A 27,994-nucleotide genomic window follows, 5' to 3' on the forward strand; every position below is an offset into this window, starting at 1 on the left:
TTTTTTCCCGAATCCTTACTATTCGACAAACTTGCGTTGCTTTGGATCTGTCAAACAAAGTAGGAATTGTTTGAATTATTTTCTAAGCAGTGAAATTTATGGATAAAAAGGTCGGATAAAGCAACAGTACTTTTATAAACAGATTTACTTGGCTTCAAAAATATTTATTTTGACCAATTTTCTGACGTATAGTTGATTCCACTCCGCACATTCTTTTGTAAAAAATACTGGAAAGTTTAGGTGTTTAGCAGGTTTTTAAAGTCTTAAGCCTGGTTTACAATTATCGATGAAGCAGATGCTAAAGTGAGAAAGTCATCATGCGGAATAGGTCTTTAATTTAAGTGCAATAGCAGAGGTGTCGTTCAATCGCAAGAGTGAAGTATTTAAAAAAAACATTCGAGGTAAACAAAGAAGAAATTGAGCTATCTTTTTTTCCAAAACGTAAACTGGGTCGATAAAAATTAAGAACAAAAAAACTCAAGAGCAAAAAAAACCTTGCTAAAAAGAACAGCCATTGTATTAAGTAATAAATAAAAAAAAAACAGTTTCGTAAGTTTTTTGTACACTAAGTACATCGTCAGATTATTAACAACTAAACCTCGTTCGCAGCGCCGGTTGTCTCTTTTTTATATCGGGAGGGCGAGACAAACATGTTCGTATCACTCTTTTTTGATTTGCTTTTACCTCTATATGTCTTTTCGCACAATGAATCGTTCTAATATCTGCCGGATGTTATTGTTCCTGCGCAATATCAAAAAAGACGCGTGTCTTTTTACGTACGAATTATCCGTGTCCGAAATGTTTTGTCCAATTTTGCGTTATCCAAGCTATGCCACACAGTCATTAAGTTGTTTGTTTGGAATATATAGTTGGTTTATTAAAAAACACTTCGTCACCTGGGCTTTTTTTCTCTTACGTGTGCTTATTATTACAGATCTGCCAAAATGTTTTTGACTTGCAGCCAGATAGAAATTTCAGAGGTTGACTATATAATAGACATTTTAAATTTCACTGCTTCAGCAACCATCTATTTCGACCAGGCTTAAACAAACAACAAATATAACATCTCTCCTCCTGCAGAACTGCCATTTTACAGTTTATAAAGAAAGCTATTTTCTTAAATTGAAATGAGACAAAGAGAATTCTAGGAACGACAAAGTAAAAACCCCGGCACTCGCACAGCGCAGTAGTTGGGAAGCAAATATTCCTGGGGACGATTTGGTTGCCGGGGAATCGTTTGTCTTACTTTGGGGGTTTCTCGCCCTACTTGGGTTAATGTAAAGATACCCTACTTTGGACGAGAAACAGTTGACTGCTCATTCCGAACCACGGCACCACGGCACGAGGGGTAGGTAATACACACAATCACTGGGGTATGACTGAAGGGAAAAAGAAGTGACTGAACTAAAAACGTACGACGTAAAATGTAAGACGAATTTTTGATACAATTTCCACAAAAAGTGCTTTGTATTTTCTTTTTCTCTACATAGCTGATAAGACCAGCAAGCTATATCTAACTACACACTGCCTAACATTTTTTGTGATGGATTGAGTTGAGAGTATTGGATCCCCATTTTTATTGTATTAGATATATAGCTAGCTAGCTGGTGGACCAATTTCTGATTTATAGCTATCCATAACTAACTTGGTCAGTAGTCAAGGATAATGCACAATCGAGTGATTCTCTAAATTGAGGTATTCTTGCGGTCAGCTTCGCATCAGAATACTGGTGCTGCATTGCCTTGTGGTAATGGGAGTTTGCTTTGCAATCACAAGGTCCATGGTTTGGTCCACAGTGCAGGCATGTTTAGCAAGTGCTTTTACCACAGATACGGGTAATAATAATAATAATAATAATAATAATAAATATTTAAAGTGGCTAGCCCAGAAAATCACAAAAACCTATAGTTAGTGGATTGTTTCCACTGGGGGCCACTAGAACAAAAAAGAAACAAAAAATGATAAACCTTAGACTGCCTCAGCTCAATCAAACATAGTAACATTTATAATCTGTGAAAATTGAAAAGAAAAAGAATAAAAAACAAAAATTAAAAAGTTAAAAAGTGATCTCCATTAGAATTTGCCAAATACATTCGAGATGGAAGTCTTAAACGAAAGCAGACTTCCATCACAGGTCACTTGGTCTGGAAGATTATTCCACACTTTTGCAGCTCTAAATGGGAAGGCTTTTTTGCCAAATTCCGTGTTGACCAAGGGAAGTGTGAACCTGTTTTTTGAAGCTCCTCTTGTTTGATGATTATGACAGTTTTTTGTCAAAAGGAATTTTGAGCGCATGTAATCAGGAGCAATGTGATTCATGGCTTTGAAAACTAATATGGCATCGTTTTTGATGAGTAAATTATTCATTGAATATTCCCTCTCTTTCCCAAGAAAGGTACGGACACATTTTAATCGTTTTTCTAGTTTTCCCAATCTACCTTGGGTGGCACAAGCCCATGCCGAGGAGCAGTAGTGGAAATATGGCATGACAAGTGCATTAATTAAAAGGTTTTTTGTGTGAGGTGTTAAACAGGATGCAATGGTTCTAATTTTAGAATATTTAATTAGTATTTTTCTATTTATGTCATTAATGTGCTTTTCCCATTGCATTTTTTGATCAAATGTTACCCCAAGATATTTAACTTTTTCGCTCCTCTTCAAAGGAATACCCATATAGTTGATAGTTTTGTTCTCAACTTTTTTTAACTGGCTGTGGTTGCCGAAAAAGATTGTTTCAGTTTTGTCCGTATTAATAGTCATTTTGTTATTATTCAGCCAGAGGTCGACTTGCGAAAGTTCTAACTCGACCTGGGAGACAAGGGTATCCAAGTTTTTATGAGACGAAATAATTATTGTATCATCTGCATATAGATGGTGGTAGTTTGAATTGATGACAGATTTTAAGTCATCAATATACAAAAGAAAGAGCAGGGGCCCCAACACAGATCCCTGCGGCACCCCAAAAGCGTCTTCATGAAGCAGATCTGATCCTGTGTCGTTTACAAGAGTCAGCTGCATTCGGTCCGTTAAGTAGGACTCGAACCAGTCAAAGGCAGCATCTCTGATGCCAAAACACCATAGTTTTTTTAACAAAATTTTATGATCAACAGTGTCAAAAGCTTTTTTAAGGTCAATGAGCACAGCACAAACAAAGTTATGTTGGTCGAGCTCAGTAAGAATAAAATCAGAGACATCGACTACTGCAGTTTCTGTGGAAAAGAGTTTTCGAAATCCGGACTGTCTGTCATTCAGGAAGTTGTGCTCAGAAATAAAATGAGACATTTGCTCATGCACTAACTTTTCAAAAATTTTCATAGGAATTGGCAAAATGGAGATAGGCCGATAATTAGTAGGATCTGTTTTATTGCCACTTTTAAAAATAGGCGAGACCCTTTTAGTCTTCCAACATTTAGGTACATAACCAGTAAATAAAGATTTGTTGAAAAGACTTGATAAATAAATACTTAAAACTGACGAACCTGCTTTTAGCAGTCGTGAACCAATTCCGTCCAAGCCTGTAGCTTTATTAAGTTTTAGTGAACTAATTATTTTTTCGACACTTTTGGTCTCAATACGAGCCCACCGAAAATCGTGTCCGCTAACAGGTGGATTAACATTAGTAGTGTCAGAAGAAAATTTAGAGGCTAGTTTGGCACCAACACTGACAAAAAATGAATTGAATGTGTTGGAAATTTCTTTTGGGTGAGAAGTTTCTGTACCATCGTTTTGGACTACTCGTTTTATCGAGGTAGTATTGCCTGACTTATCAGGAACCAGTTTTTTTAGGGTTTTCCAAAGTTGTTTTGGCCGTTTTTGAAAGTCCTGCAAAACGTCATTATAGTACTCGTTTTTGAGTCGATTTTTGAGACCTATTACCTGGTTCCTTTTTTGTTTGAAAGCTTCCCAGTCTATGATGGATTTTGTTTTTGATGCTTTCCGTTTCAAGAAGTCTCTTTCTTTAATGGCTATTATTAATTCATCAGTGACCCATGCCTCAACACGGCCAGAAAATCTATGTGTTTTGAAAGGGGCATGTTTGTCAGCCACTGTTTTAACATTTTTATTCAGTTTCTCACATGCTTCATCAAGGTCATCATAATTATTAAAATATGACCAGTCTAAATTCCTGAGGTCCTTCAGAAAAGCCTCTTTACTGAAGTTCTTGTAGCTACGAACCTTGCATGTTTTAGGTTCAAATTTTGGCCTTTTGAATTTTCTGATCACATAAACTAAATTGTGATCACTGATGCCTAAATCCATGACACCAGTTTTAGAAATACAAGAACTGTTAGAAAGTATTAAGTCTATAAGAGTGCTACTATTTTCAGTAACACGAGTTGGCTCCGTAATATGTTGTTTTAGGAAAAGAGTGGAGCATAATTCCTTTATTTTGGAGGAAAGAGCATATTTTGAAAGCATGTTACAGTTAAAATCTCCCAAGATAAAAACTTCTTTTTCTTTTGGGAGCTTGTTAAAACACTGTTTAAAATGAGTACACAGGTTTTCGGTACTCTGCAAATCACTACCTCCAGGTGGCCTGTAAACCCCACACACGTAAATAGGTTTAGTTTTTTTCAGGCACACTTTCACCCATAGTGATTCAACATTTTCGAAGTAAAGGTGTTTCAAAAGGTGGCTATCCAAGTTTTCATTAACAAAAATTAGAACACCCCCACCTCGTCTATTCCGATCATTCCTATAACAAACATAGCCATCAATTTTAACGTCATTGTCCGTGATGGTGTCATCAATTTTGGTTTCACAGATGGAGAATACATCAAGTTTTGTTTGATGTAGCAGAAGTTTAACATAGTCTAGTTTGGATGACAGACCATTAATGTTGAGATGGGCCATTTTTAAGCCCTTCCCATTTCTGATTGCCTCTAAATCAAAGTTTTCATCAATAGTAATATTGATGTTGTCCGGAATTTCGTCACCAAATGACTCCTCATTAGCAAAGGGCAAATTACGAGAAAGACAGGGACTGCAAACGAAAAACAGTTTATCTTCAGGAGTCTTCATAAATTGTTGATATTTTTTATCAGAAATACGCTCACATTTTTTATGAGCCCATAATCCACACTTGTCACAAGAAAGTGCTTTGTGTGTTTTTGCCACAGGTTTTAAGCATGAAGAACAGGGATACTTAACAGGACCTGGGTTGAGGCAGATGTCCCCTGACAAGAGGATTAAAAAATAGAAATACTTGTGCCTGCTTGGCTTAAGTTTTGATAAAGCCATTAATTTTAATTGGAGAGTGAGCTGGCTTTCAGAAACTCTATTGCAGGCATCAAGTGAAGAGATAGAAAAGAAACTCCTATCTAGTCGACTCATTTCGTTGTTGTTGGGTGAGCTACTTTTGAACGAAGGTTTTGTATTGCTCAAAAATACAACGAACACAAAAATCAGTTTTAGCGTAAATGTGGGGTTTCCTACCTGAGTAAAGTTATTTTTAAGTCGTAGAGAGATCATTCTACGGTTATGTGCTCTTCCAAAACTATGTTTGAAGGATCTAAGGCAAGCCCATTTCCTTACGATGTTACAGAAGGAGCAGCAGGAACCCACAACACAGCAAAGCTACCATATTAGATGATAGATGGATAAAAAACTGACTGGGATAAAAACAATTTATTAACAAAAACAATAATTTAAAAACTTACAAAACAACAAATTAAAGAAATGAAAAGATATAAATGAAGTAAAAAAGGCAGTACAATATATAATAAATCAAAAAGGACTTAGCTGTCAAAGCAGGAGCTCTTCAAGCTTTAGTCTTCTTTTTTCTTTCTTCGACTTAGCGCGCCAAGACCGGAGCGTTTTAGATACGTCCGACCTCAACGAGAGCTAAGCACGGTCAACCCATGCCATGTGAAGGAAATTAGGTAGGTATTACTGGTGTATACTTAATATCATTCCGAACACAGGACTCACATTGATAACAGTGTTTCCTACACTGAAGTGGCTATATCCTGTATAAATATTTGGAATAATAATAATAATAGTAATCACGGACCAGTATACGCTCAATCATAGTGCCACGTTTTTCCTGGGCATTCAGAAATGGAGGTAACTTCTCTGCTTAGTTTGTTTACATTTTTACCTCCATTTTTTCTGCGCGCGCATCGGGCATTACATAATCACTTAGATGCTTGTGCAAGTAAGGGGACTTCGGAAATATTTTTCAGGCCCCGTTAGCAGGATATCGCTGCTAAGATTCAGACCCCCTCCCCACCTCTTTTAGTGGATTTCCGTCCGTGAAATACACACATTCGGGTAAATCTTGGAAGTCTCAGAGGCGTGTTTTGTAGATAAAAGTTATCGGAATTGATGAGAAGAGGAATTATGCTCACGAACGACGAAGAATTTTCAGGCCACAAACAAATTTTTAAAATTTCTTAATCCCTAGCGGATTTTTTTTCAAACTTCAGACCCCCTCCCCCCTTAGCGGCGATATCCAGCTAACGGGGCCCGAAAAATTTTTTTCGAAGGCCCCTAAATATCAGGACTGTGATTCCATGTATTCAAATTAAGCAGCCATTATGAAATGATAGACATAGTCCACTTGTACCCTCATCGGAGAGCAACAAAGGAGAACATTCCGACCACAAGAATAGCCCTTTCGACTTTAACAATTAGGTGGCAGGCAAAAAGATGCAGGCGCTAGGTAAAGTGAGGTCTTTTTTAGTCTGCTTCTTCGCACAAAGGTATCATTACAACTTTATATGAATATATGTCAATCAGAAGTTATCCATGTACACTCAATAGTAGTTTAAAGCCTCAAAAATGTTTCCATATAGAAAGAAATGGCCTAAAAAAGACCTTTTTCAGCAAGCTTCCACATCTTTCCGCCTGCCACACAGTTGTAGACCCAGAAGGGCTTTCTGCGTCTATATTCCCTTAGCAAGGTATATAATAATACATACAGTTTACGTGTCTTTAGTTTTAGCGAGACACTGCTAAATACCATAGAAAACAAATGACAAAACATATTCCACAAACTTTTAACTTTTAACTGGACTAAATAAGACTTCCCAGTTTCTTTAATTTTATAATTAAAAAAATAAAAAAAATATTAAATATATATTTTTATTTGTGAAAATCTTTAGGCCGTATAGCATATTCTTGGAACCGGGTTAACATGCTTAAAAGAAAAGTTCTACATACATAAGTTCCATGTCAACACATGTTGTTCATATGCCACAGACCTTCCGCAATCAACAGGCAAAATAATGAAGATAATAATTATTATTTTTGAGTGGGGCATTTTTGATCTTGAAATAACATATATACAGTGAAAAGATGGTTAGCCACAGTAGAAAAATTTTTAACCATGTATATATATGTCCCAGGCCTCCAAAAATTTTTCCAATGACCAAATAACTGCAATAACAGCAACCGGATCTGCAACTTTGTTTGCAATAACATTTTCTGGGTAAGCTTGTATAGGCCCTATATGTTTACTCACAAAATTTGCAAACTGACATGCAGATCCCAAGTTATGAGTTCGTCAGCAAAAAATTAAGAGGCTTGGGACCAGCAAACAAGTGTCATTTTGGCAACAAAATTTATGTTAATCAATTCACCTTTATAATATCTATGCATTGATAAAGTTTTAATGCACATCCCTTAACAGGTCTAAAATTACTGATAACAGAAAATATCAAATTTGTTATTACTTAAATATGACATCATAATATATGCAGCATAATTAAATTAAAAAAAAACTTGTTAAATAACTTTTTAGGCTCTATAATATAAGTCCAACATCATTTTATACCTCAGGTTCCCTTTAAGGTCGAAACAGCTTTCCCATTGCAATATACTAGGACATTTTGTTATATTTTAGTTTGAATTTCTTTTTATTTCGATCAAGTCCACACTAATTTTCAAACTTTGCTGTGTGATTTTCTTATGCCTAGGAAGTTGGAATTTAGTGCAATTTTTGTTATACGCAATTCCTTATGTTTGGGGTAACAAAGTTTGGTGGTACAAGGTAAAATGTATCCTACCAGGATTGGCCATGTCCATTTTTTATGAAACCTATAAAAATTTCTGTAAACTTTTGTTGTTGCCTTTCTAAACCTTGCAATCATATAAAATATATAATATATAATTGTCAGATTGTCAGATTCACAAAAGTTTGTAGTATTTGATTTTTTGAAAGAGACAGGAAAGGGATAGGAGATGGTAAGGAAATCATAGTGTTTATTTATATTTAAGGGTTATATTTTTTCCTGCGAAAAAATATAACCCTTATTCATAAAAATTTCCCCTTAGGAGCTGTAGAAATGTATTCCTGAAAAAATTGCTTGTGAGGTGGTAAATGATTTTTTTAGCACAATTCACTTGTACCAGGCTCTGTAACTTTATATTTGCTTGTGTGTTTGCAAAAAAAAAATTGTGAACATTATATTGGAGTTGGCCCACAAATGTTTTTTGCAAGCAAAAAAACATAACAACCTCAAAATAATTTGCACCTGTCAGTAGTATCATCATTCATCATCATCATTCTCGGCTTAACGTCCGTTTTCCATGCTAGCATGGGTTGGACGGGGTATATTAATGACCCTCTTCCAATCTGATCTAGACTGTGTTAGATCTAAACTCAACTTCCTCTCTATCAAGTCTGTCCTTATAACCTCCTGCCAAGTCTTTCTCGGTCTGCCTCTGGGCTTTGCCCCAGGAACTATCAAGTCTCTACACTTTCTTACCCAATTATCCTCCTCCATTCTTTCCAAGTGCCCCAGCCAATTCAATCTTCTTATCTGGATAACATCTTTAATTCTACGGAGACTTAGCCTGCTTCTTAGCTCATCTGAACTCTTTCTGTCTCTCAGACTGGCATTACACATCCACCTAACCATTCTCATATCATTCCTTTCTAAACGGTCAAGATCTTCCTGCTTCACTGCCCATGTCTCACTACCATACAACATAACACTTCTTACACAGGCCTCATACAACCTACCTTTTACCTCAATTGATAGGTCTCTGCTAGTCAATAAAGGAAGTAACTCTCTAAGCTTTTTCTAAGTAGAACCTATCCTGCAAGTAACACTTCTTCCAACACCCCCTTTACTGCCCAACATATCACCTAAGTAACAGAAGTTCTTAAATATCTCTAACGAGCCACTGTTGTACATCATTAAAGCTGGAAATACTTCATTCTCTATAATCTCACCTTTGCAACGCTTGCATACGAGCTGTATGCCAGCTCTTAACCTTCCACTAATACTACTGCACTTCTTATGTACCCAATGCTTGCGAGTTACTACCAACCCCTTTTCTGCAAACTCCACAAGGCCACTTTCCAACTACAAGGTCACACTTGGCTGCAATGCTACTTATCATGACTTTAGACTTTGCTGTGTTTACCTTCAGCCCTTTCTCTTCTAGTCCTTTCTTCCACTTCTCAAACTTTTCAACTAATTCTTCCATCGACTCTGCTATGAGAACCAAATCATCTGCATACAATAACTCCCATGGACAACCTGTTCTGAACTCCATCGACAGCGCTTCTAAGACTAGAATAAACAACAAAGGACTAAGTACAGAACCCTGATGTACACCAACATTTACACTAAATTCATCACTAAGTGAATCGTTAATCCTGACACGACTTCTAGCATTGCTGTACGTAGACTGAACCATCGTAACTAGCCACTCATCCACACCTAATTTTCTCATAGCCCACCAAATAACTTTACATGGCACTCTATCAAAAGCTTTCTCTAAATCTACAAAGGCAAAATAGAGATTCTTTCTCTTTCCTAAATACTTTTCCTGAAGCTGTCTGAGTAAAAATATTGCATCTGTAGTGCCACGCCCTGGAACAAAACCAAATTGCATCTTATCTATATCAATTCTTTCTCTAAGTAACTTATCAATCACTCTTTCAATAACTTTCATTACTTGATCAACCAACTTCAAACTTTTATAGTCACCCCTTTCTAATGCATCACCCTTGCCCTTGAAACAATTCACTATTACACTCGACTGCCACTCACTCGGAATAGCACCATCCTTTATAATCTGGTTAGCAAGACTTGTAATAAGCTCAACTCCAATATATCCAGATGCTTTTACCATCTCTGCAACAATACCTGATACTCCTGCAGCCTTGCCAATCTTCAATTTCCTAATAGCCTCCACTACCCATTCTGACTTGATCTGCATAGCTGGCCCTTCTACGACATCATCATCAGACAAATTATAGATTAGTAGATTAGTAAATTAAAAATTAAAGTGGTTAACGCTGCCTGTGATCTACAGAACATGGCATTTTCTGAGGATGATTCAGGACCACAATATTAAATAATAAAGAAAGGGAACAAAGAAGAGAATTCCGATGGGCAAAATCTATAAATATATACCTTTATTACCTTTTTATATCCAGAGATCCACAAGTGCTAGAACTGCAAAAGCTTTTTCCTTGTATGTGTAACTTGCATGCCTATATACTCTTCATTCAATGTGACAAATCGAAATTAAAATCCTATCCAAGGAGACGGCAGACAAAAATATTTCAAAGTCTAGCCTTTTGTAGAAACAGATTCTCATTGAAGTCTTTAGTTGTGTGCAAAATGTTTAGGAAGGGGAATCTATAGAACCTTGACATCTAGGTAAATATTTCCTATTAGAACAACAGATCACAGTCTATTATGTAAAAAAAAGTCTTAGGAACACTAAAGCCAATACTTTTGATTTGGGTCCTGGTTTTGGGGCTCAAAATTGGAAGAATCTCAAGCATATCGTATTACCATACAAGTAAAGAAAAAAAACATTTTTTATGAAAGACCTTGATTAAAAAAAATGCAAAATATAAATGCCAAGATTAATTTGGTTTTACGTCTTGTAACAACATCTCTTAAGAATGATAACGGAGTATTTGACCTAGTGTACAGAGTTCCACATGCTCCTGCTGTGAGATATAAACTGCATAATGACTGTTTTGGATTTGTTTTTTTTATATATGTATATATATAAATATATATTAAGTGGTCAACTGTAGCTTGAAAGTAGCTAAGATAAAAAAAATGAAAATGAATATCTTTATCCAAATCTAATTTTAAGGTGACCTGCTATACTGCTCTTTTACCAAAAGCAATTCGTTTTAATATGCTTAATGAAATTGAAAAGATATAAATAGATTAGAATAACATCTACAGTTTATAGGGGAATAAACACGAAAGGTTTACAATACAGGCACTTTAAGAAAATCCTTATTGCGTACTTTTTACTTTACCCTTTGCATTTCTAGAAGTTTGTTTATACTATTAAGTATTTTATTTATTCTTTTAAAACGTCTTTATTGTAATTTTTACAGAAATGAAGTGTATTGGTTGATGGCTCATTGGAGAATTGTTTTTTCTGTATACATTGTTTTATATTAAGAAAATTGAGTAAGCAATTGGGAATATACTTGGGTTTGAAGGTATATATATTTAGTTGCAGGATTTTGTGATAAAGGAAACATTTCAGTTACATGTTTCAAATTAATTAATCTTTATTGTTATTTTAATCATTTGGTCATCCTTTTCAAAGTAATTACAGGAATAGAACATTTTAAATAGAAGAGTAATTACAGCCAGTTATTAGTCAGAGATTCTTCGTCTCATTTAAAAATATAGTTTTGTTGATGCGTTTTCAAATTTGTTTGTTAATAAGATGAGAGAAAAAAGAAGAAAAAGGTGAGTTTATTTGTTTGTTTCTTTGTTGTTGTTTTTTTTTTTGTTTACCGGGCATTTTTTTCTGTTTGTTTTGTTTCCTTGTTTTTTCAGCCATTTTGTGTGTTTGGTCATTTAACAAATTTTCATCCTATTTTTTAGCTTTATTTTTTATTTTGAATAAAAATTAATCGAAATGAAAAAGCCCTGGTACAATAAACCAAAACAACAGTGACAAAATTAATCGTAGACCCACTTTTGCCATGGCTTTAGTTTTTTTTGTTTTGTTTTTTAACAAAAGCCAGACATGTCAAAATCTTTTAACACTTCAGAGAGAAAGACAGCTGTGTTTTGTTGTCCCACGTGAAGGTGATAAATACAGCTGCTATAGATTCCATATTCAGTATAATGTTCTTTGTGTGGTTAGTCTTACCATTTTCTGTCTCTTCCTGATGTATCAAATTTAAAAAACTTAATAAAAGTAAAAAAAAATGAAATAAAAAATTACCTTTTTTTATTTTTTTATTTCATGTAAACAGAATAGAAATTGCAGTTACTTGTTAATTAAATTTAATCTGATATGTAATAACACAGAACTTTCTTGCAGTTTTTATTTAATAAGAAGTTGTAGAATAACCTACGCAGTATGTATTTTTCTTTGTTTTAAAAATGTGAAATATAATGTTGCATATTGTTTTCATGTGTGTCGTCATTAACTTTATGTTTAGATTATCTATGTTATTGTTGTTGTCTGCAAAAAGATCCCACTAAAATTTAGGATATGCTTTTTGATACCATAGGGTAAACTTTGTTAGAGTCCAATTTTATTGTGAATGCTTCGTTAAATATAAAATAGCAATATGGGAGTAAATCACTTCTTTTTCACCAGAAACAACTTTTATGTTCCTTTCTATTCTTTAACGAGATGCTTCTGTTATTTATATTGACATAGTGTCAATCAGGAAAGAAGTCAAGTACTTTCTCAAAGAACAATCAAACTATCACTTCAATCAAACTTGTTTTGGACATTTCGACATATTTTTGTTGTAAATTTTACCTGTGATTTTTTTATTTTGACCTGTGTGTAGTGATTGTATCTAAATCAAAATATAAGTTCACAATATTGTTTATTTTATAATTTTACCACAAATGCTTATAAACATGTGTTCAGTTAAACAAAGCCAGCCGAAAGACTTCTTATGATTAGTGATAAAATTAAATTATCTTCACTGCATTGACATGTTAAATACTTATAGGTCATACCAACCACATGAAGTAGTCATTAAATTTAAAAAGATCTCATGTCTTGTATACTATGTGGTTTATAAATAAAAAATACCGTGGTCCAGCCCATGCAATGCAACTTAAGTAGATTTTATTCCCGCAAGAGATCTGATGTTGTTCCATAATTTGAAGCCACATCCACCCTACTCACCCATTTATTTTTCGTATCCCCTATTATGTTTAATCCTCAGCCAATTTTATATTTGTAGTCACAATAAGTTTAATTTGAAATATAAGGCTGTGCAGGTGAACAAAATGAGAAACGGAAAACTGTCAATTAAATACAAAAACATGTAATTCCTAAACACAAATAAATCTACTGAAAATATATAGAACAAAACTTCAATAATAATTAAATTGGGAAAAAATTTTTTTTTAAAAATTCATCAAATAAAATTATCCCCAGTATAGGGTTTCTACCGTTCTTTTTTTAAAATTTTCAGTCCACCAGGGCCATTTTGAAATGATTCAACTTAAAACTATACAAGCGTTACATTTTTTTGAAATTAAGGAAAGTTAATGTGTAGATTCAGAAAAAGTGGGTCAGATCAAGGTTATTGGTATTATCCCTTGAAGTAATCTATTGTTTCTGTGTAAAGAATAAATAAATATTTTTGAAGGATGTTTTGAAGTGTTGTCTGAAGTGTCTCCTTTTCAGTGAGCTGTGTTAGGTTTTAAGTTATTACGTTTTCAGGGCTCTCTTTGTTTAGATTTGTCTTTTAAATATGTTTTAATATTCATCCTTTGCTTTATTGTTTAATCAGGTTACCTTGACAACATATGTAATATAATTTTTATCCACTACAGAATCGAAATTGCTATGAGAAGACATTTGTGATGTATGCAATTAAATAAAGTGTTTACTTGTTCTATGTAATGACATCCACTTGAGTAGATTTAATACAAGGTGAGAAAAACTTGTGACAAAGAAAGACAGTATTAAATGGAAAGAAATTGTCATGTGGAAAGAAGGAGTATAAAAACACTTTAAAGTTTGTTACATCTGTGATAATCAAGAATGTATTTAAAAAATGGGAGGAGAAATGTTGATGTCTGATATTAAGTTTTATTAATTTTTTATTTCAAATAAGAAGGTTCTTTTATTTTCTAGTGTTTTATTAGCAGGTTTTTGATTTTCTTTTGAAACATTAATCACACTTGCTTTTAAAAGCATTATCTCATATGCTTTTTAAAGCACTTTGTATACACTATCTAATGGTTTAACAATATTGTTTTTATTATGTAATGTGGTGGATGAGTAATATTTTGAACAGCGAACAGAAAAGTTTAATTTTTGTAAATTGATATGTGTTTACTTTTTAATTCATTATCAAGTTTATTTTAGATTTTAAATGTTGACATAGCTGTCTGTTTGGAATATCTGCTATGTTGCTTTTGTTAAACTTTGCCACCGTGTTCTTGAAGTTTCTTTTTTTCTGAATTTCATGCACTCTCACTTTAGCATGTTCTATTGTACTTAATATATTCTGAAGTGTAGTATTTATTTTGTGTATGCATGTAAGAGAGAACACAGTGCAAACTTTTTCTGCAAATTTGGATTTTAAATTTTCAGTTCATCTGTAACAATCTTCCTTTTACCGATATTATTTTATAGGTAGGAGCAAACTTTCACAAGTATATAGAATTGTTGTTTCCTTGGAATGCCTTTATATTTATGATATTGTTGTCTGTATTGTGCTCCTTTGTAACATTAGAGCCTCACAATAAACTTTGTTGGTGGTTTATTCTTTTGTTTAATTTTACATTTTACATCTAATTTAGGGATGCTCAATTTTTCGTTAATGCATTTTTATGTTTAAACTTTTACTGTTTAAAATTTTTTTAGATCAGAATTAGAAATGCCAGCAGGTAGTGTTCAACTTTCGGCTGTCGAAAGAAAGATACAAAGCAAAACGGGAACTGGTGCTGGTGTGAAGCGAGCAAAATCGTTTGGTTCAACAAGTGCACCAACTTCTCCTAGTGTTTTGCGAAGAAATAAACAACCCACAGTTGAGCCAAGGTTTGCTTTCTTTTTATTTCTTTTTATTAATTTTTTTTTAGGTTTTCGTTGTCATCTTGCTTTAACAGCTTGACTAATATATGCCCTGTTGTATCATAAAGAGCTTTAGAAATTCAAACCTTGGTAACATCTTTATGATTCACTCCACAGTTGCTTGGGTGCACAAGGGTGTACTTCATCCACATTCACATCCACAGGTACACATGCACGCTATTCCTGCCTTAATCTATCAGCTGTAATAATTTTTATTTTTTAATAAAGCGATATGATTCAATTAGAGAATCACTACTCACTACTCAAATAATTTCTTATGAATATTGTGTATCTGCAAAATCATTGGGGATGGAAGAGTAACGCACTTGTTGTCATCTAGTTGTGACGATGTTGTAGCAGGTGAAAGCAAATGTTTTTAAGCTCATAGGTTATAGTTGGCAACGAGAATACGCTAAATTTAAAACTAAAATTAAAATAAGCGAATTTTATTATACATTCCCTTGTGTTGCGAAAATGCTTTTCTTTTATTCTTTGCTTTGGTGCTAAATACATAATTTACCCTACCTCGATTGTAGGTTGAAAAACCAATATACTATCTATTACCAATAGATTGGGTGCATAACTTAAGGTAATTAAATGGAGGAAAATGTGTCTGTACAAAGTCATCCCTCTTACATACATAATGAAATTTCGGTTAAGATCAGTTCTTTATCACCTTTCAAATATACAAGCCATAAGAAAGAACTGTGCAACAATTGTTGTCTGTAAATTTTCTTAAGAGCAGAGCATGCCAACACTAGATTTTGTTTATTCTCTACGTGTCTAAAATGAAAGAATCAGAGAAGGCTTTCTCTATCTGTCATTTAAACATTATTATAGTTTTGGTATCATAGTTTAGATTTTGGTTGTTGGAGGGGGCAAATTGACCAAAGGAATATTTTACCTTATGTTCTTTACGTTGTTGACTTTTCATAACAAAACGCTGAGTCCGGAAACTGTTGTTGTTTACAGTCACTTTTCAAAAAGGAAAAATACACAAGATGCATATTGTAAATTGCATTTAAATGGCAACATTGTTTTGGACATGTTGAGCCAAGCTTGAATTGAATCAAATAGATATATATTGTGTCACTGTGACAAGGTTTTAAAAATTAGGCTTGTACTCGAATATACTTACTGGCGTTCAAGAATGGAATATTTCAACAGAACAGTTTTTAGAACAAATTTTGAATGAAATTCTGTCATTTTTTACAAAGCTTAGGTTCGACAAAATTGGCACTGAGATTATACGGTGTACTTCAGATTCAATTGATTGTTTTTTTTAAACAAAATTAAACAAAATGTTCTAAAAAGTATTTTTAGAAAGGAAACAAAATCTAAAGGAAACCTGAAGTGAAGTAGAATGATAAAACAGAAAAATAGACACTGCTACTTTAACATTACTTTCACAAAGATGCAATTTGTAAAAATATTGGATTTGCAATTTTAAGATTTTCTTTGTAGGATAATTTACAAAAACAGCATTTTAGTTCGAATTGCAAGTTAATTCGAACCCTGTGTGGTTTAATCAATGAACATCATAACTTAAATCCAAACAGTCAATCCAATTTCTTTTTATATTGTCACTTTTTTAGATACACAAAATCTACATACCTTCTTATTGAAGCCAAGCGCATTGCAAGAGAGTTAGAAGAAAAGAAAAAAAGTGGTTCTCTATTGGTACGCCCACAGTCAGCAAAAACAATAAACTTAGGTATGCATGATTTTTTTTATTTAAAAATTTTAAAGATTGAGATTACCTAGTGGTTAAAAGTCTGAGATTAGATGTTTACTCCGCTCAATGTATGAACAAATTACCTGAACTATTTGGTAGCATGTGAACAAATTTTTAACATGTGTAGTTTGCACAACGTTATGTAAACATGACAAAAGCTCATTCAGGTCTGAGTAAACCTTATGTCAGGTCTGTGTAAAAACTACACTAAACTTTATATAATAGTTTAATACAGTTTAAGGTAAAGTGAAAATAAAAACGTTTAATCAACCTTTGTACTCTTTCTGCCTCGATCATGTCTGTATTTGAATATATAACAGAAGGTGTGAAAGAGGCTAATACTAAAAAAGTGAACTATAGCACTATACTTGCATTAAAATTGAATCAAGACTAAATATTGTTCATTTTCTGCAATCATTTTTAAGGTTCTAGAGCACGTAGTGGCTCTGGTGGTATTGCAAGTCAAGCTAAAGGTGTAAAGAGAGCAGTCACTACTGAATCTGCATTTAGAAGATCAGAATCGCCAAGTATGTCTGTTTGTGGTTGTGATATCAAATTTTAGGCCACGTGTATGTAAAGAATTTGTGTTGGACATCATTTTTAAACACAAGTCTGTTGTAATGCTTACAAAAAAATTAGTTTGTTCTGCTCTTTTACATTTAAAAACATGAAAAATACACTGCTATTGCTGACTGAGAGGATTGCCACTAGCCTTGCTATAACATTTCCAACCTTGAAGTTAATTTAACAAGAGGCACATTACCATTTGCATCAGCAATTCGTAATGTGACTTTAATCCTCAAAATTTTTAGATTTGTCCTGTTTACATTAATAGTACTGTTTTGGAATTTTTTGCCCAATAAAATGTTGCCTTTTTTTGTTCTATATTCTATGTTTGGTATGTGTGAACCAATAATGTTTTTTGCATTGTTCTGTTACTAACAAGCATGCATATACACACCTACATTTATCACCATGGCAGCATTAGCAGTTATATTGAGAACATTTGTAACAACTGATGTGTTATAGTAGCTGACCATATGACAGTATACATCATTACGTCACATGCATATTATATTATATACACATAAACACACACACCTGATAAAAACGTTCATAGCATGACCAGCACGTAACATCATGATACTTTTACTGCAAGACATTGAAATAAAAACAGAGTATTGCATAGAAAGACTTTTGACATTCACCTTTCATAGATTTGCGCACCATATCTAAATTAGCTATTCTCTCACTTGCTCAAACATTCTTTTTTTAACCATTTACTAACCTTCAATACTAACGAAACAAAACAAAGCACTTCTTTTTTTATACAAGTTCTTTTTCTTAAATTCAAGTAAGAACAAATATTCGAAGAAGAGCAAAGTCACAGTATTGTCGAGTACCTCCATCAGAGCAAGAGGAGGGTAACAGTAAAGTAGGTAAGTTGATCTGCCACAGCTAACTGCACAAACTTGCATGCTTCCGAAATATTTAGTAACTTTGCACATGCACCTTTTCAGTAATGCATGACCATACTAGACATTGACCTAACGAAAATATTATGATAATAGCACTTTAAATAACGTAACTTACATAATATGCACTTTACGTTAACACATTCCCTTTCACTGAAAATGAATGAATTTTCACTGAAAATATATCGTTTTGTTATGTGAAAGAGTACTTGACGATGCATTTTTGTTATTTTTGTCTCTCACAAAATAATATGGATAACTTGTACTACATCTTTTTAGTTTTTTCTTTACTGATGAACGATGGTAAAAGTTCAGTCTTAAAATGCAGTTAAAACTTAATCTTTTAAAAATATCTTATTAATGCAATTTTCAATTGAACATCGGAACGTTGAAAGAATCTAAACCTGCATTTAAAACTTTGGTAAAAACTAATAATCTAATTTTCAGAAAAGTGTAAAAATACGTATTTTTAAACTGTTTCGACTCGTTTTGCCCATAAATCCACTATTATATGGCCAAAAAAAAATTCACTTAACAAATGATTTCTGCAAGGGTCTATTGTTCTCTATCTTTGTGCAAAAATCAGAAATAACTAATGATTCAATTCTGAGAAAAGCTGGTAACGAACGCACATAGTCATTTTATAGGATCTCACCTGTACCAGGTAGGTCTAAAAAAAGTTGACCTTGACCAAAATTAACTAACAAAATCAACTGACGACAGCCAATAAAACTATTACATTTGCCACAAAAGTATTTTCTTCCTTGTTGTCATGGAATTATTTTTATGCTAAAAATGACATTTTTAAAGTACAGCCAAAGGTCTCTAAATTGAAGTCTTAAAAAGTTTGTTTAGTGAAACACCAGTAATGCCCCCTTGTGTTAGAATTTCGATTTTTTTGCAAACAATGCCTGTAAATAAAAAAATCCAGCAACTTAAATGTTGAAATAATACCTGTCTCAATAGCACTCAAAATGTCTTTTTTTGTTTCTTTTTGAACTGTGACAGCATATTTCTTAACCTTTTTTTAGATTTAGATGTAAGTCGGTTAAATCCACTGAGAAACTCTGGAAGAAAACGGAATTTTGTTGTTTCATCTACAGTAGCTGTAAAAAGTTGCGATGAATGTGATAAAACATTAAAGTCTGGTTTTTATTCAGAGGTTAGCTGGATGTTTAGTTTGTATTTTTGATGTTGTTGTTGTTGTTGCCAAACGAATTGCTCACATATTTGACCACGCAAAAACTGTGTCGTAGTTGCGGTAAAGCTGACTGCGGGCTGTAAAGTATTTTGCAGCTAATTTGATCCAGTGATAAGGTTGTGTAAATGTGGGTTAAAGCTTATTCGCTGCAGCCATATTAATAAGGAGAATTCATCTTTTATTTGTTATGCATAATAATAATAAAAATAAGCAGATATTGTATGCCTATTCTTGTTATTCATCAACTCACGTACGTAACATTAGGTTACGCCTTGTGAAATGTTGTCTTACTGAGAATGAATAAATCAACAAAAATGGGAATGCAATATCTGTTGTATTATATGCCTTAAAAAACTGTATGTGGACTAAACACAACTTTTTCACTGTTGTTTTTTTAAATTTAGAAACTGAAAATGTGTTTGTAGAATTTTACAACATGCCTTAAACACTTTAAAATCTTTTCAAATTGCTATTTAACCAGGCATAGCAATTAAATTTAATGCATGTCTAATATGTTAAATTTTCTGACGCAACGTCAATAACACTACTTTAACGTCAATATCCTATATTAAATTAATTAAGCCATTACAGTGCACCTAAAATTTTAAGGCTAAATAACTTGGAAATGAGGTGGTGACGCCAATGATTTTTTACCGAGTGGGTAACTAGGGATCACCTGAGACCAATTTGGGTTTCGGGATGAGTGGGTTCATGACTTCTAAAAATCTTCAAACCCTAATAACTCTGCAACCGTTTGTCAAAAGTACACGATCCTATACATTTTCTTGATCAGCGTTTCAAGATCTATACAATGAAGGCAACAGGCATAAAAATTTCTAAAAAAGAATATTTGGTTTTTACGAGACATTGCTGACGTCAGCACTTATATCTCATTAACCATTCATCCAAAGCACATGATCATATACATTTTCGTGATTAGCAGTTTAAGCTCTGCACAATAAAGGCACATGAAAACACGGTTCTAATTTTTTTTGTGGATGGGTTGCTGACGTCATCAAAATTCAAATGACGCTTCTTTTTCATTTTTATCCTGCCTATAGTGGATTTTTCCACGGGCCTTATCAACTAGTTGATATATAATACTTATTGTATTTCAACCTTTCTGTCAACTTTTTTTTGTTTTGTTTTGGAATTTTAAACTCAGTAGTCCAACAACATTCAACTGTTCTGACAAGACATCAGACTGAATTTAATTTGAATTGTCTGACTGGTTTGAAAATATTTGCAGTTACTCAAAGACTAAATATTTTTATGTTTCAGCATAATGGGTTATCATATTGTAATGTTCCATGTTATACAAGTTTGTTCAGTTCCATGTTATCGCGTGCTGACGATTCTTCCACGTGTTCAACTTTATCCGAAGAACAAAAGCAATTCAGGTGTGTCTCAACCTCTCTTTGTTTTATTTTTCAATGTTGTTAGTTTACCCAGCAATCAAAGCCTTACAGTAAACATTTTTAAGTTTTATTAACATATTCGAACTACTATGACTTTAAAAACAATTTATTTGTTACAAGGCGAAAGAATGTTCTGTAATTAAGTACCACAATAACATATGCCTCCTATTAAAACCTCTTCTAATTATCCTAGCATTGAGAATTAAGGAATATGGCATGTGTATTTTTCAATAGGAAGACTTAAAAATATAAGTTACACAAGAAGTAATAAGTAAACGTTCTAAAAAAAAAGTGTAATAAAAGCGTTCTATTCAGGAAGGTCTGATATGACAAAATAATATGGATAGCTTGTACTACATCTTTTTAGTTTTTTTTGTAGAAGACAAAATAAAAAAATATAATAAATTACCCCATTCTTCTCTTCCCTTTAACATTTCCAGCTATTACTGACCCCCCTGTTTTTGTCACCCACTTCAATTATTTAACACCATAACTGTTGATCTATTGATTTAAAAGATTTACTCCTCTTCTTTCTCTACAACTAGGGTACGCAAAATTATGCGGATTCTTAGTCCAGCTAAAATTTCCCAACACAGCCTTCATTGAAATTCAACCCTATAAACTGCTGTGATGAAGAAGAAATAAAAAATATATTTTTATAAATGTGTTTTCCTTGTAATTAACACAGTTTTAACTGAATTACTTTGTAGAGGAAGTTTAATACCCAAACTGAGAACTTATAATGCATATTATGGAGACAAACCATGTCAAATATCTTGCAAAGAGGTTAGTCGAACTTTTGCTTTCTCATTTTTGCTGCATGCAGTCCTTGACAATAAATTTTATTTAAAATTGGATGAAAGAGCAAGCCATTTTATTAAGTGCTATAATAATGAAGTAGAATAATAAAAAATAGTATCTTATTAAATCAGTGACCATTTTATGCCACTAACCCTGTAAGGTCTATTGACTTGCATTGTCTAGTAAGCATAATATTGCAGTTGACTTTTTGATGAGTTAAATCTTCTATCCCCATGAGAGAAGTTGGAATTTCGTGGACTATGTTATCAGAAAGACAGTTAAAGATATTTTCCTCCATAGCCAACAAGAAAGACTATTTTGCACAACTAGCTTTTTCAAGGAAATGGAAGAAAGGGGATGAAACATAGTTTCTAAATCACAAACTTTAGCAATGGTGTAAGGTACAAACCTATTTGTAAGGACCATGGCATTCATGTTAAACCAAAATAGACGAAACATTAAAATTTTACATTAAAATCTAAAATGTAGTTTGTTGTAGCCCATTTCAAGGAGAGACTGATATTTTTGATTTCCACCTGTGTCTGTTTTTAGATGAACGATAAATTTGTATTAGAAGGAATCATTAAAGTGTACTGGGGTCTTCACTCTCCAGTCACGTTAACCGATAGCGATGTGTCGCATTATTGGCAACACTTCCATCCCGACGATGGCAACAAAAGAAACGAAAATTCAGAAAACGTACCTCCAAATACAGAAAAAACGAAAAAGGTAGGATTTTTGTGTATCTTTGTTTGTGTCATTGTTAAAAATCAGAAACTTCACACGAAAAAGTGGGTTGTTAGTTTTCTTTAACACATGGAATGTTCCAGACAGTTATGAACTGTTCTGTTATCCAATTTCCACATTAGGAATTTTTTTATCTTTTTTTTTTTATATTTTTAATAAATTTTGTGCCTCAAAAACGCCTAATGGGGATTATATAGATACTGATTGGTGACACTACCAGAGTGTCCATTTTGTCACGGGTGTAAAGTGGCAAGAATTTTCAGGAGTTTTCAAAGTATTAGAGATATTAGGAATTTCATTGATATTTTAAATGTCAGAAAATGTCAGGTTTAATTGATCAATGAGAATTTTTTTTTTTTTTGCGAAATTGGCAACTGATTTTGAATGACCTGTTTCTTCAATGTGCTTTTTGATAAATACGCATTCTTGTATTATTCAGTAAATGTGAAGTTTTCGGCGAAAATAGTTAGGAAATTAGTGAAATTTAGTCCAAGTCTCATAAAGATAAGTAGTTTGTATTTAGTGGCATCATGTTCGTGTATAATTAACTTAATTTTCTTGTCCTCTCTTGCAGCCTTCTCTCTCTGCTATACGTCGTGCGAGAAACGCTCTCCAAGGAAACCAAAATAAATACAAGTACAAGAGAAAGGAAAGTGGAGAAGGACCAAGAAAACGATCTGGTTGTGTTGCTTGTAATCACGAATCTCTCAACGGCTTCGAGGTTTGTACGCTTGTTTTCTTTCAACTTCGTACCCAGCATACCTAAGGTATTTAACGCGCTTTATGTATTGAGAACATTTATTGATAAACCGTCGAAGTATTGACTCTACAGCCAAAACCAAGTTAGCTTTTTTGCTTCCTGTTTCCTTCTCTGTATTTTCTCTTTCAAACTTTGTTTTGTTTCTTTTTGACTTGAGCGCTGATCTTTCGTTGTCTGATTGTGATTACGCGTATTTTTTTATAAGTAACTGCATTAAAACCTGCAAGATTACTAAGCATCTTTAGTATAAAGAGCATTGGACATAAGCAGGCTTACAAATACATACCGAACCAAAGGTAAATTGGACTCAAAGGTCCTGTCTCCCCAAAAACAATCGTTTATAAACGAAAAAACAATTTTAGTAACTCTCAAAATTTGAGTTTCTCTGAATTTTTAATAGTCTAGTCTTTGAGACTGTTTGAATTTCTTCTAAGCAACTTTACTGTTGATTTTAAGGCTTTTTTTAGCGATTGAAGTGCCGGGTGGAAAGTCAAGTTACTCATAAAAAATACTTGTAGCGCTATTATACGACCAGCTCTTGAAAATAGGCTTCTTCTGTACTTGTTTTTGTTAGCGGATAAATACTAGTTTTATATACCTGTTACCTTGTATTTAGGGAAATTCAACATTTGTACCTCCGTATGGAACTCCGACCACGTTGAGAATTACGAACCACGTGACAGCACCTCTAGTGATCGATATGTTGCTTAAAAAGTTTCAAGTAAGTTTTTATTGGAAATGCGCGTCATACTTCTTTTTTTGTTAAGAATGCGCGTCATACTTTGTTTTTTTTGGTGAGAATGCGTGTAAAACTGGTGAAGCACTCACATATGTTTCTACAAAAACATTTACACGGGAATATAAAGCTCTGTTCCCACTATGTCTCTAACTGGCGTTGTTAATCTTGCTGTGTATGATTTTTAAGCGCCTCCTGGGCGTAGTGTGAACGTAAAATGTACCTGTGGCGCGAGTTAAACGCTCGTTACGGGCCACTTAAACGCCTGTTAGGCGCCAGTTTTGATAAATTTTTAGCCTGATAATCGGCGTTTATGTAGGGATCAAAGATAGCCGACATATTTTTGCATGTTTTCTTCATGCATTATGTAGGGACATAAAAGAAAGGTGTCTTCTATTCAACCTTTTAATGCTACCAAATTTGATTCACATATGAAAAATAAACATCTAGTGAAGACTTTTACGTCGAATTTTTATGCTTTTTACCTTTGAATTTAGTCGCACCTTGTGTCAAACTTTTTCTTATCTGTTGGAAACATTCGTTGGCTGTTCCTTGGTGTCGTTTTTGCGTACGACATCTTTGATAAGCGTAAATTTTACTTTTCTGAAACCTTGTCCCCAGGACTTGTTGGACTTTTTATATTTGGACGTTTGTTCAGGCTGTCTCAATATAAAAAGCCTAACAAGACCTAGGCACGAGGTTGACTTTTCCGTATAGCGTCAAGATATATCAGCACTATTGTTTCACACTGCGCTACCCTTTTATATTCCTTATATGACTTAACTCTACGGTCTATGCAAGCATAAATGTTACCCGTTTTTTTACTTTCATTAGATAAAAGACAATCGAAAGCGATTTTCTCTCTTTACAGTGTATGAGAGTGGAGGTACGTGCCCAATATATTAAAAAATGTAGCCATTTTAGAATAAAACTTAAAAATAAGAATCAATTAAAATGCTATTGTTATTTTTTCAGGTCAACGTCGAATGATTAATGACAGTTACCCTCTTCTGACGCGTCTTAGTCTTGGCCCATGCGAGGTAATTTTATATGCTTTCATAAGAATAACAGGCTTTATTGGTCAGCTTTTCTCTGTCGCGACAAAAAAACAACAATCTTATCTAACGAAATCTTTCGGTCAGCAATCTAAAAGTGTTTTGTCGGAAAATCGATAAGCTCAAATTTCACTATAACCTGATTTTGCCCGATCAAGTTCATATACTTATATTCTGAAACACTGTTGTTAGAACTTTGCAAGTGACCAAAATTTTAAGCATGTTTCTCCGTCTTCTTTAATGAACAGCATTTGTGTGCGGATCGCTACTTGCGTTACCATTTTTCGTGACAGATCAACAGACGTATACAGGTATTATTAAAGAGATTTTTGTAACCCATGTGTGACATCGACTTCTTTTCTTCGTAGGATGTAGCGAAAATATTTATTATGGATCGAGCTGATCAAATGGATATTCCTCTTGAAGTATGTTTCTGCTTACGGAGTCAATATGTCACCCCGCAATCCTTTTTTTGCAGTTGTTTACACCGTTGACTTAACAATCTGTTAAATGACCAGAAAATACCAAGAGAACTAATTTTTTTGCAATTTCGCGATTTTCTGAATCGATTTTTGAAAAAATTGCTTTAAATTTTCGAAAACTTTAAATTATGAAATTTTAATATCGTTAGTTTTAACTTGCTACGATTTGTAGTATTAAAAGGAGATAGTTGCGTCAATTTTTCTTCTAGGTGTATAAGGATAGGGGTGGGAAGATGTAAAATGTATGTAGTTTATTCCCTTCAAAGAAATTAATTCCCGCGAAAAATCTGTGAATATGTGATTCGCCAAAATTTCTTCTGGCGAAAATTAATTCTGTTAAGACAAAAAACTTTCAGACTTAGGGATTTGGTTTTGCCTTGAGAATCAATCAATAAAATCCATTCATCTTTCGCTTTACTTTCAGTGTAAACAATTTTCTAATTGCAAAAACTCGCGTACATTACTTTTCTTTAATTTGAAAGTAAGATAGAAAGGCTTGTCTCTTAGCCTTTGATTTGTGAAAAAAATTTTGGTGCTTGACTAAAGGTAAAAAACTTTACTAGTAGCTTAACTTTGATTGACGCCTTGAATTTAATTGACACCTTGACCGCCTATGGCATCATTTGTTTTCTAAAAACGACTATTGCTTCTTCTCTGTAAACTGTCTTCCTCTCTCTACAGGTAGCGCAATATATCAACTTTTCAACGCAAGTTTTAGAAACTTTCGTTCAAAAGTTTCACGAAGAGGAAGAACGCGAGATAGAAAGAATCAAAGAAAAGTAAACAGTTTTGTTTGCATGTGTATATGTTCCTTCTTTCATATAGACTTATATATGCATCCGTATGTGTTTTATTTCTCGTAGATATATGCTGGTATATTATACGTGATTATTTTGCTCATATACATGTTTTATATCTCCTCGATATATGCTTCGTCGATATGTTCTTTTTTCTCCCGATATATGCTTTTTCTTGTTTTTGTCTATGTGTGCTTATGTGATGTCTTCATCTATATATACTTTTATATATGCTACATAATTTTCTTGTTAATGTATATATGTTCTTTCTTCTCGATATATGCTATTGCGATACGTTATTTTCTTTTTCAGTTGTGTAGTTCTTTTTTCTCGATATATACTGTTTGTTATTGTTTTTGCTATATATCCTCATACTTTTTTACTTCCCATTATAAAATATATACGATATTTTAGATATCAAGACTACAAAGAGATGATTCTAAAGAGAATGGAAGAATATGAAAGAAATAACAGATTCCCAAAAGAAGAATGACATGTCTTCAATAATAAAAGCATTGCCCGTTGTAGTAAAAGATAGACGCTGGAACAAGGCCGTTCTCCTTAAATTATCCGAGGGTTGACGGCCGAGAGCAATTAAAGTCAGTTAATGGATTTGAGATTATAAATAGAAACCAGCCTGACGTCATATTAGCAAGTTATTTAACCTGGTTGTCACTTGCAGACCTTATCTCGCATTTAGTGCGAATTCACGAAAAAAAAGCGAAAGTTTCTTAAAAAGAGAGTTTATCAAACAGTTTTATACTTTAAGACAGATCTACTATATCTTCTATTTTTATATTTTATAAAAACTTATTGTTAAAGGAGAACCAGACTTCAAAAGAAGAATGAATATTATTATTATTTAAAAACAAACGACTTGCTATGGTGTAATTATTTTACGCTTGTGTGGATCTACCTTGCGATTATGAGTCGAATTTGACTAAATCTTTTGATTTTTTAAAGGCGATTTTAACGCAAGGTTTAAATCAGCAAAATACAACTTAACAAATGGTAGATATATATATATATAGATATATATATAACAAATCTACAGGTCTAAGAGATGGTTTTTATTAACTAAATTTTCTACATCAACTTTTGCGAAACTTATTTTTACGATTTTAAACCATATTCCCAAAATTATAAATTCCACATTGACCATATAACCAGAATATATCTTCGCTACTGTTGTTGAGTTCTGAGTTCTTGTACCTTCTGTTCTTCTGTTCCAAATTTGGTGGTTGAGTTAAGCATTTGCATTTATATCTACCATTTTAGTTTTAGTTTGTGTGTTCACTTGGATTAGGTTTTTCGAACTTAGTTAGCCATAATAACATAATATTGTGTATAAAGTAGTCCTTGTATATATTTAACGTTTCGAAAAACAAAATTATTTTTATGTCTGGAAAATTTTACAAGATGTTGTAGCGATGATTTTTTTATGTTTATTTTCACATGTAGGGAAAACCGACGGTCTTAGATTTCATTTTTGTTTGCTTCCATACGTAAACATTTTAAATGAATAAATAGAGGTTAAAGTTTATATTGTGATGTAAAACTATACCATAAAATAAATTATTTTACTATGTTTTATATATCCTTCTTTTCTGTCAAATATTTTCCTTTCCACAAAAAAATCACTTCTGACAGTGCGGCTGTCAATCTGAAAAACTTGGAGAAGGGTTGGGGAATTTTAAAACTGAGTTGAAAAGTCGGGGGTTTTAGTCAACCTCGTCCGCAGGACTTTTGTGTCTCTCATCGCCGTGCGCTTATTCCTCGCCGTC

At 33.3% G+C, this 27,994-nt stretch overlaps 1 protein-coding gene across 3 annotated transcripts; it reads left to right on the plus strand.

The window, feature by feature from the left end:
- Positions 1 to 1,284: 1,284 nt before the first annotated feature.
- Positions 1,285 to 27,803, plus strand: LOC130647856 (ras association domain-containing protein 4-like). 3 transcript variants are annotated; one of them, XM_057453847.1, is made up of 16 exons: positions 1,285 to 1,426; positions 14,797 to 14,970; positions 16,599 to 16,717; positions 17,164 to 17,265; positions 18,094 to 18,177; positions 19,245 to 19,375; positions 20,696 to 20,814; positions 21,543 to 21,618; positions 22,186 to 22,362; positions 22,955 to 23,101; positions 23,757 to 23,861; positions 24,711 to 24,762; positions 24,852 to 24,916; positions 25,300 to 25,356; positions 26,095 to 26,192; positions 26,625 to 27,803. In XM_057453847.1, exons 2-16 carry the CDS (start codon positions 14,810 to 14,812, stop codon positions 26,701 to 26,703), a joined length of 1,572 nt encoding a protein of 523 aa, XP_057309830.1. In that variant the 5' UTR covers positions 1,285 to 1,426; positions 14,797 to 14,809; the 3' UTR covers positions 26,704 to 27,803. The 3 variants fall into 3 exon arrangements, with proteins under 3 accessions (XP_057309830.1, XP_057309829.1, XP_057309831.1); XM_057453846.1 differs by lacking the exon at positions 1,285 to 1,426 and adding an exon at positions 11,019 to 11,690; XM_057453848.1 differs by lacking the exons at positions 1,285 to 1,426; positions 18,094 to 18,177 and adding an exon at positions 11,021 to 11,690.
- The last annotated feature ends 191 nt before the right edge of the window (positions 27,804 to 27,994 follow it).

The sequence above is a fragment of the Hydractinia symbiolongicarpus genome, chromosome 6 (genome assembly GCF_029227915.1).
Source record: "Hydractinia symbiolongicarpus strain clone_291-10 chromosome 6, HSymV2.1, whole genome shotgun sequence".
NCBI lineage: Eukaryota > Metazoa > Cnidaria > Hydrozoa > Anthoathecata > Hydractiniidae > Hydractinia > Hydractinia symbiolongicarpus.

Coding starts and splice junctions, on each gene's coding strand:
- LOC130647856 (XM_057453846.1), top strand. CDS start 11,668: ATGAGAGAAAAAAGAAGAAAAAG. Junction 11,691..14,796: donor AGAGAAAAAAGAAGAAAAAG/GTGAGTTTATTT, acceptor AAATTTTTTTAG/ATCAGAATTAGAAATGCCAG. Junction 19,376..20,695: donor AGTCTGGTTTTTATTCAGAG/GTTAGCTGGATG, acceptor TTTATGTTTCAG/CATAATGGGTTATCATATTG.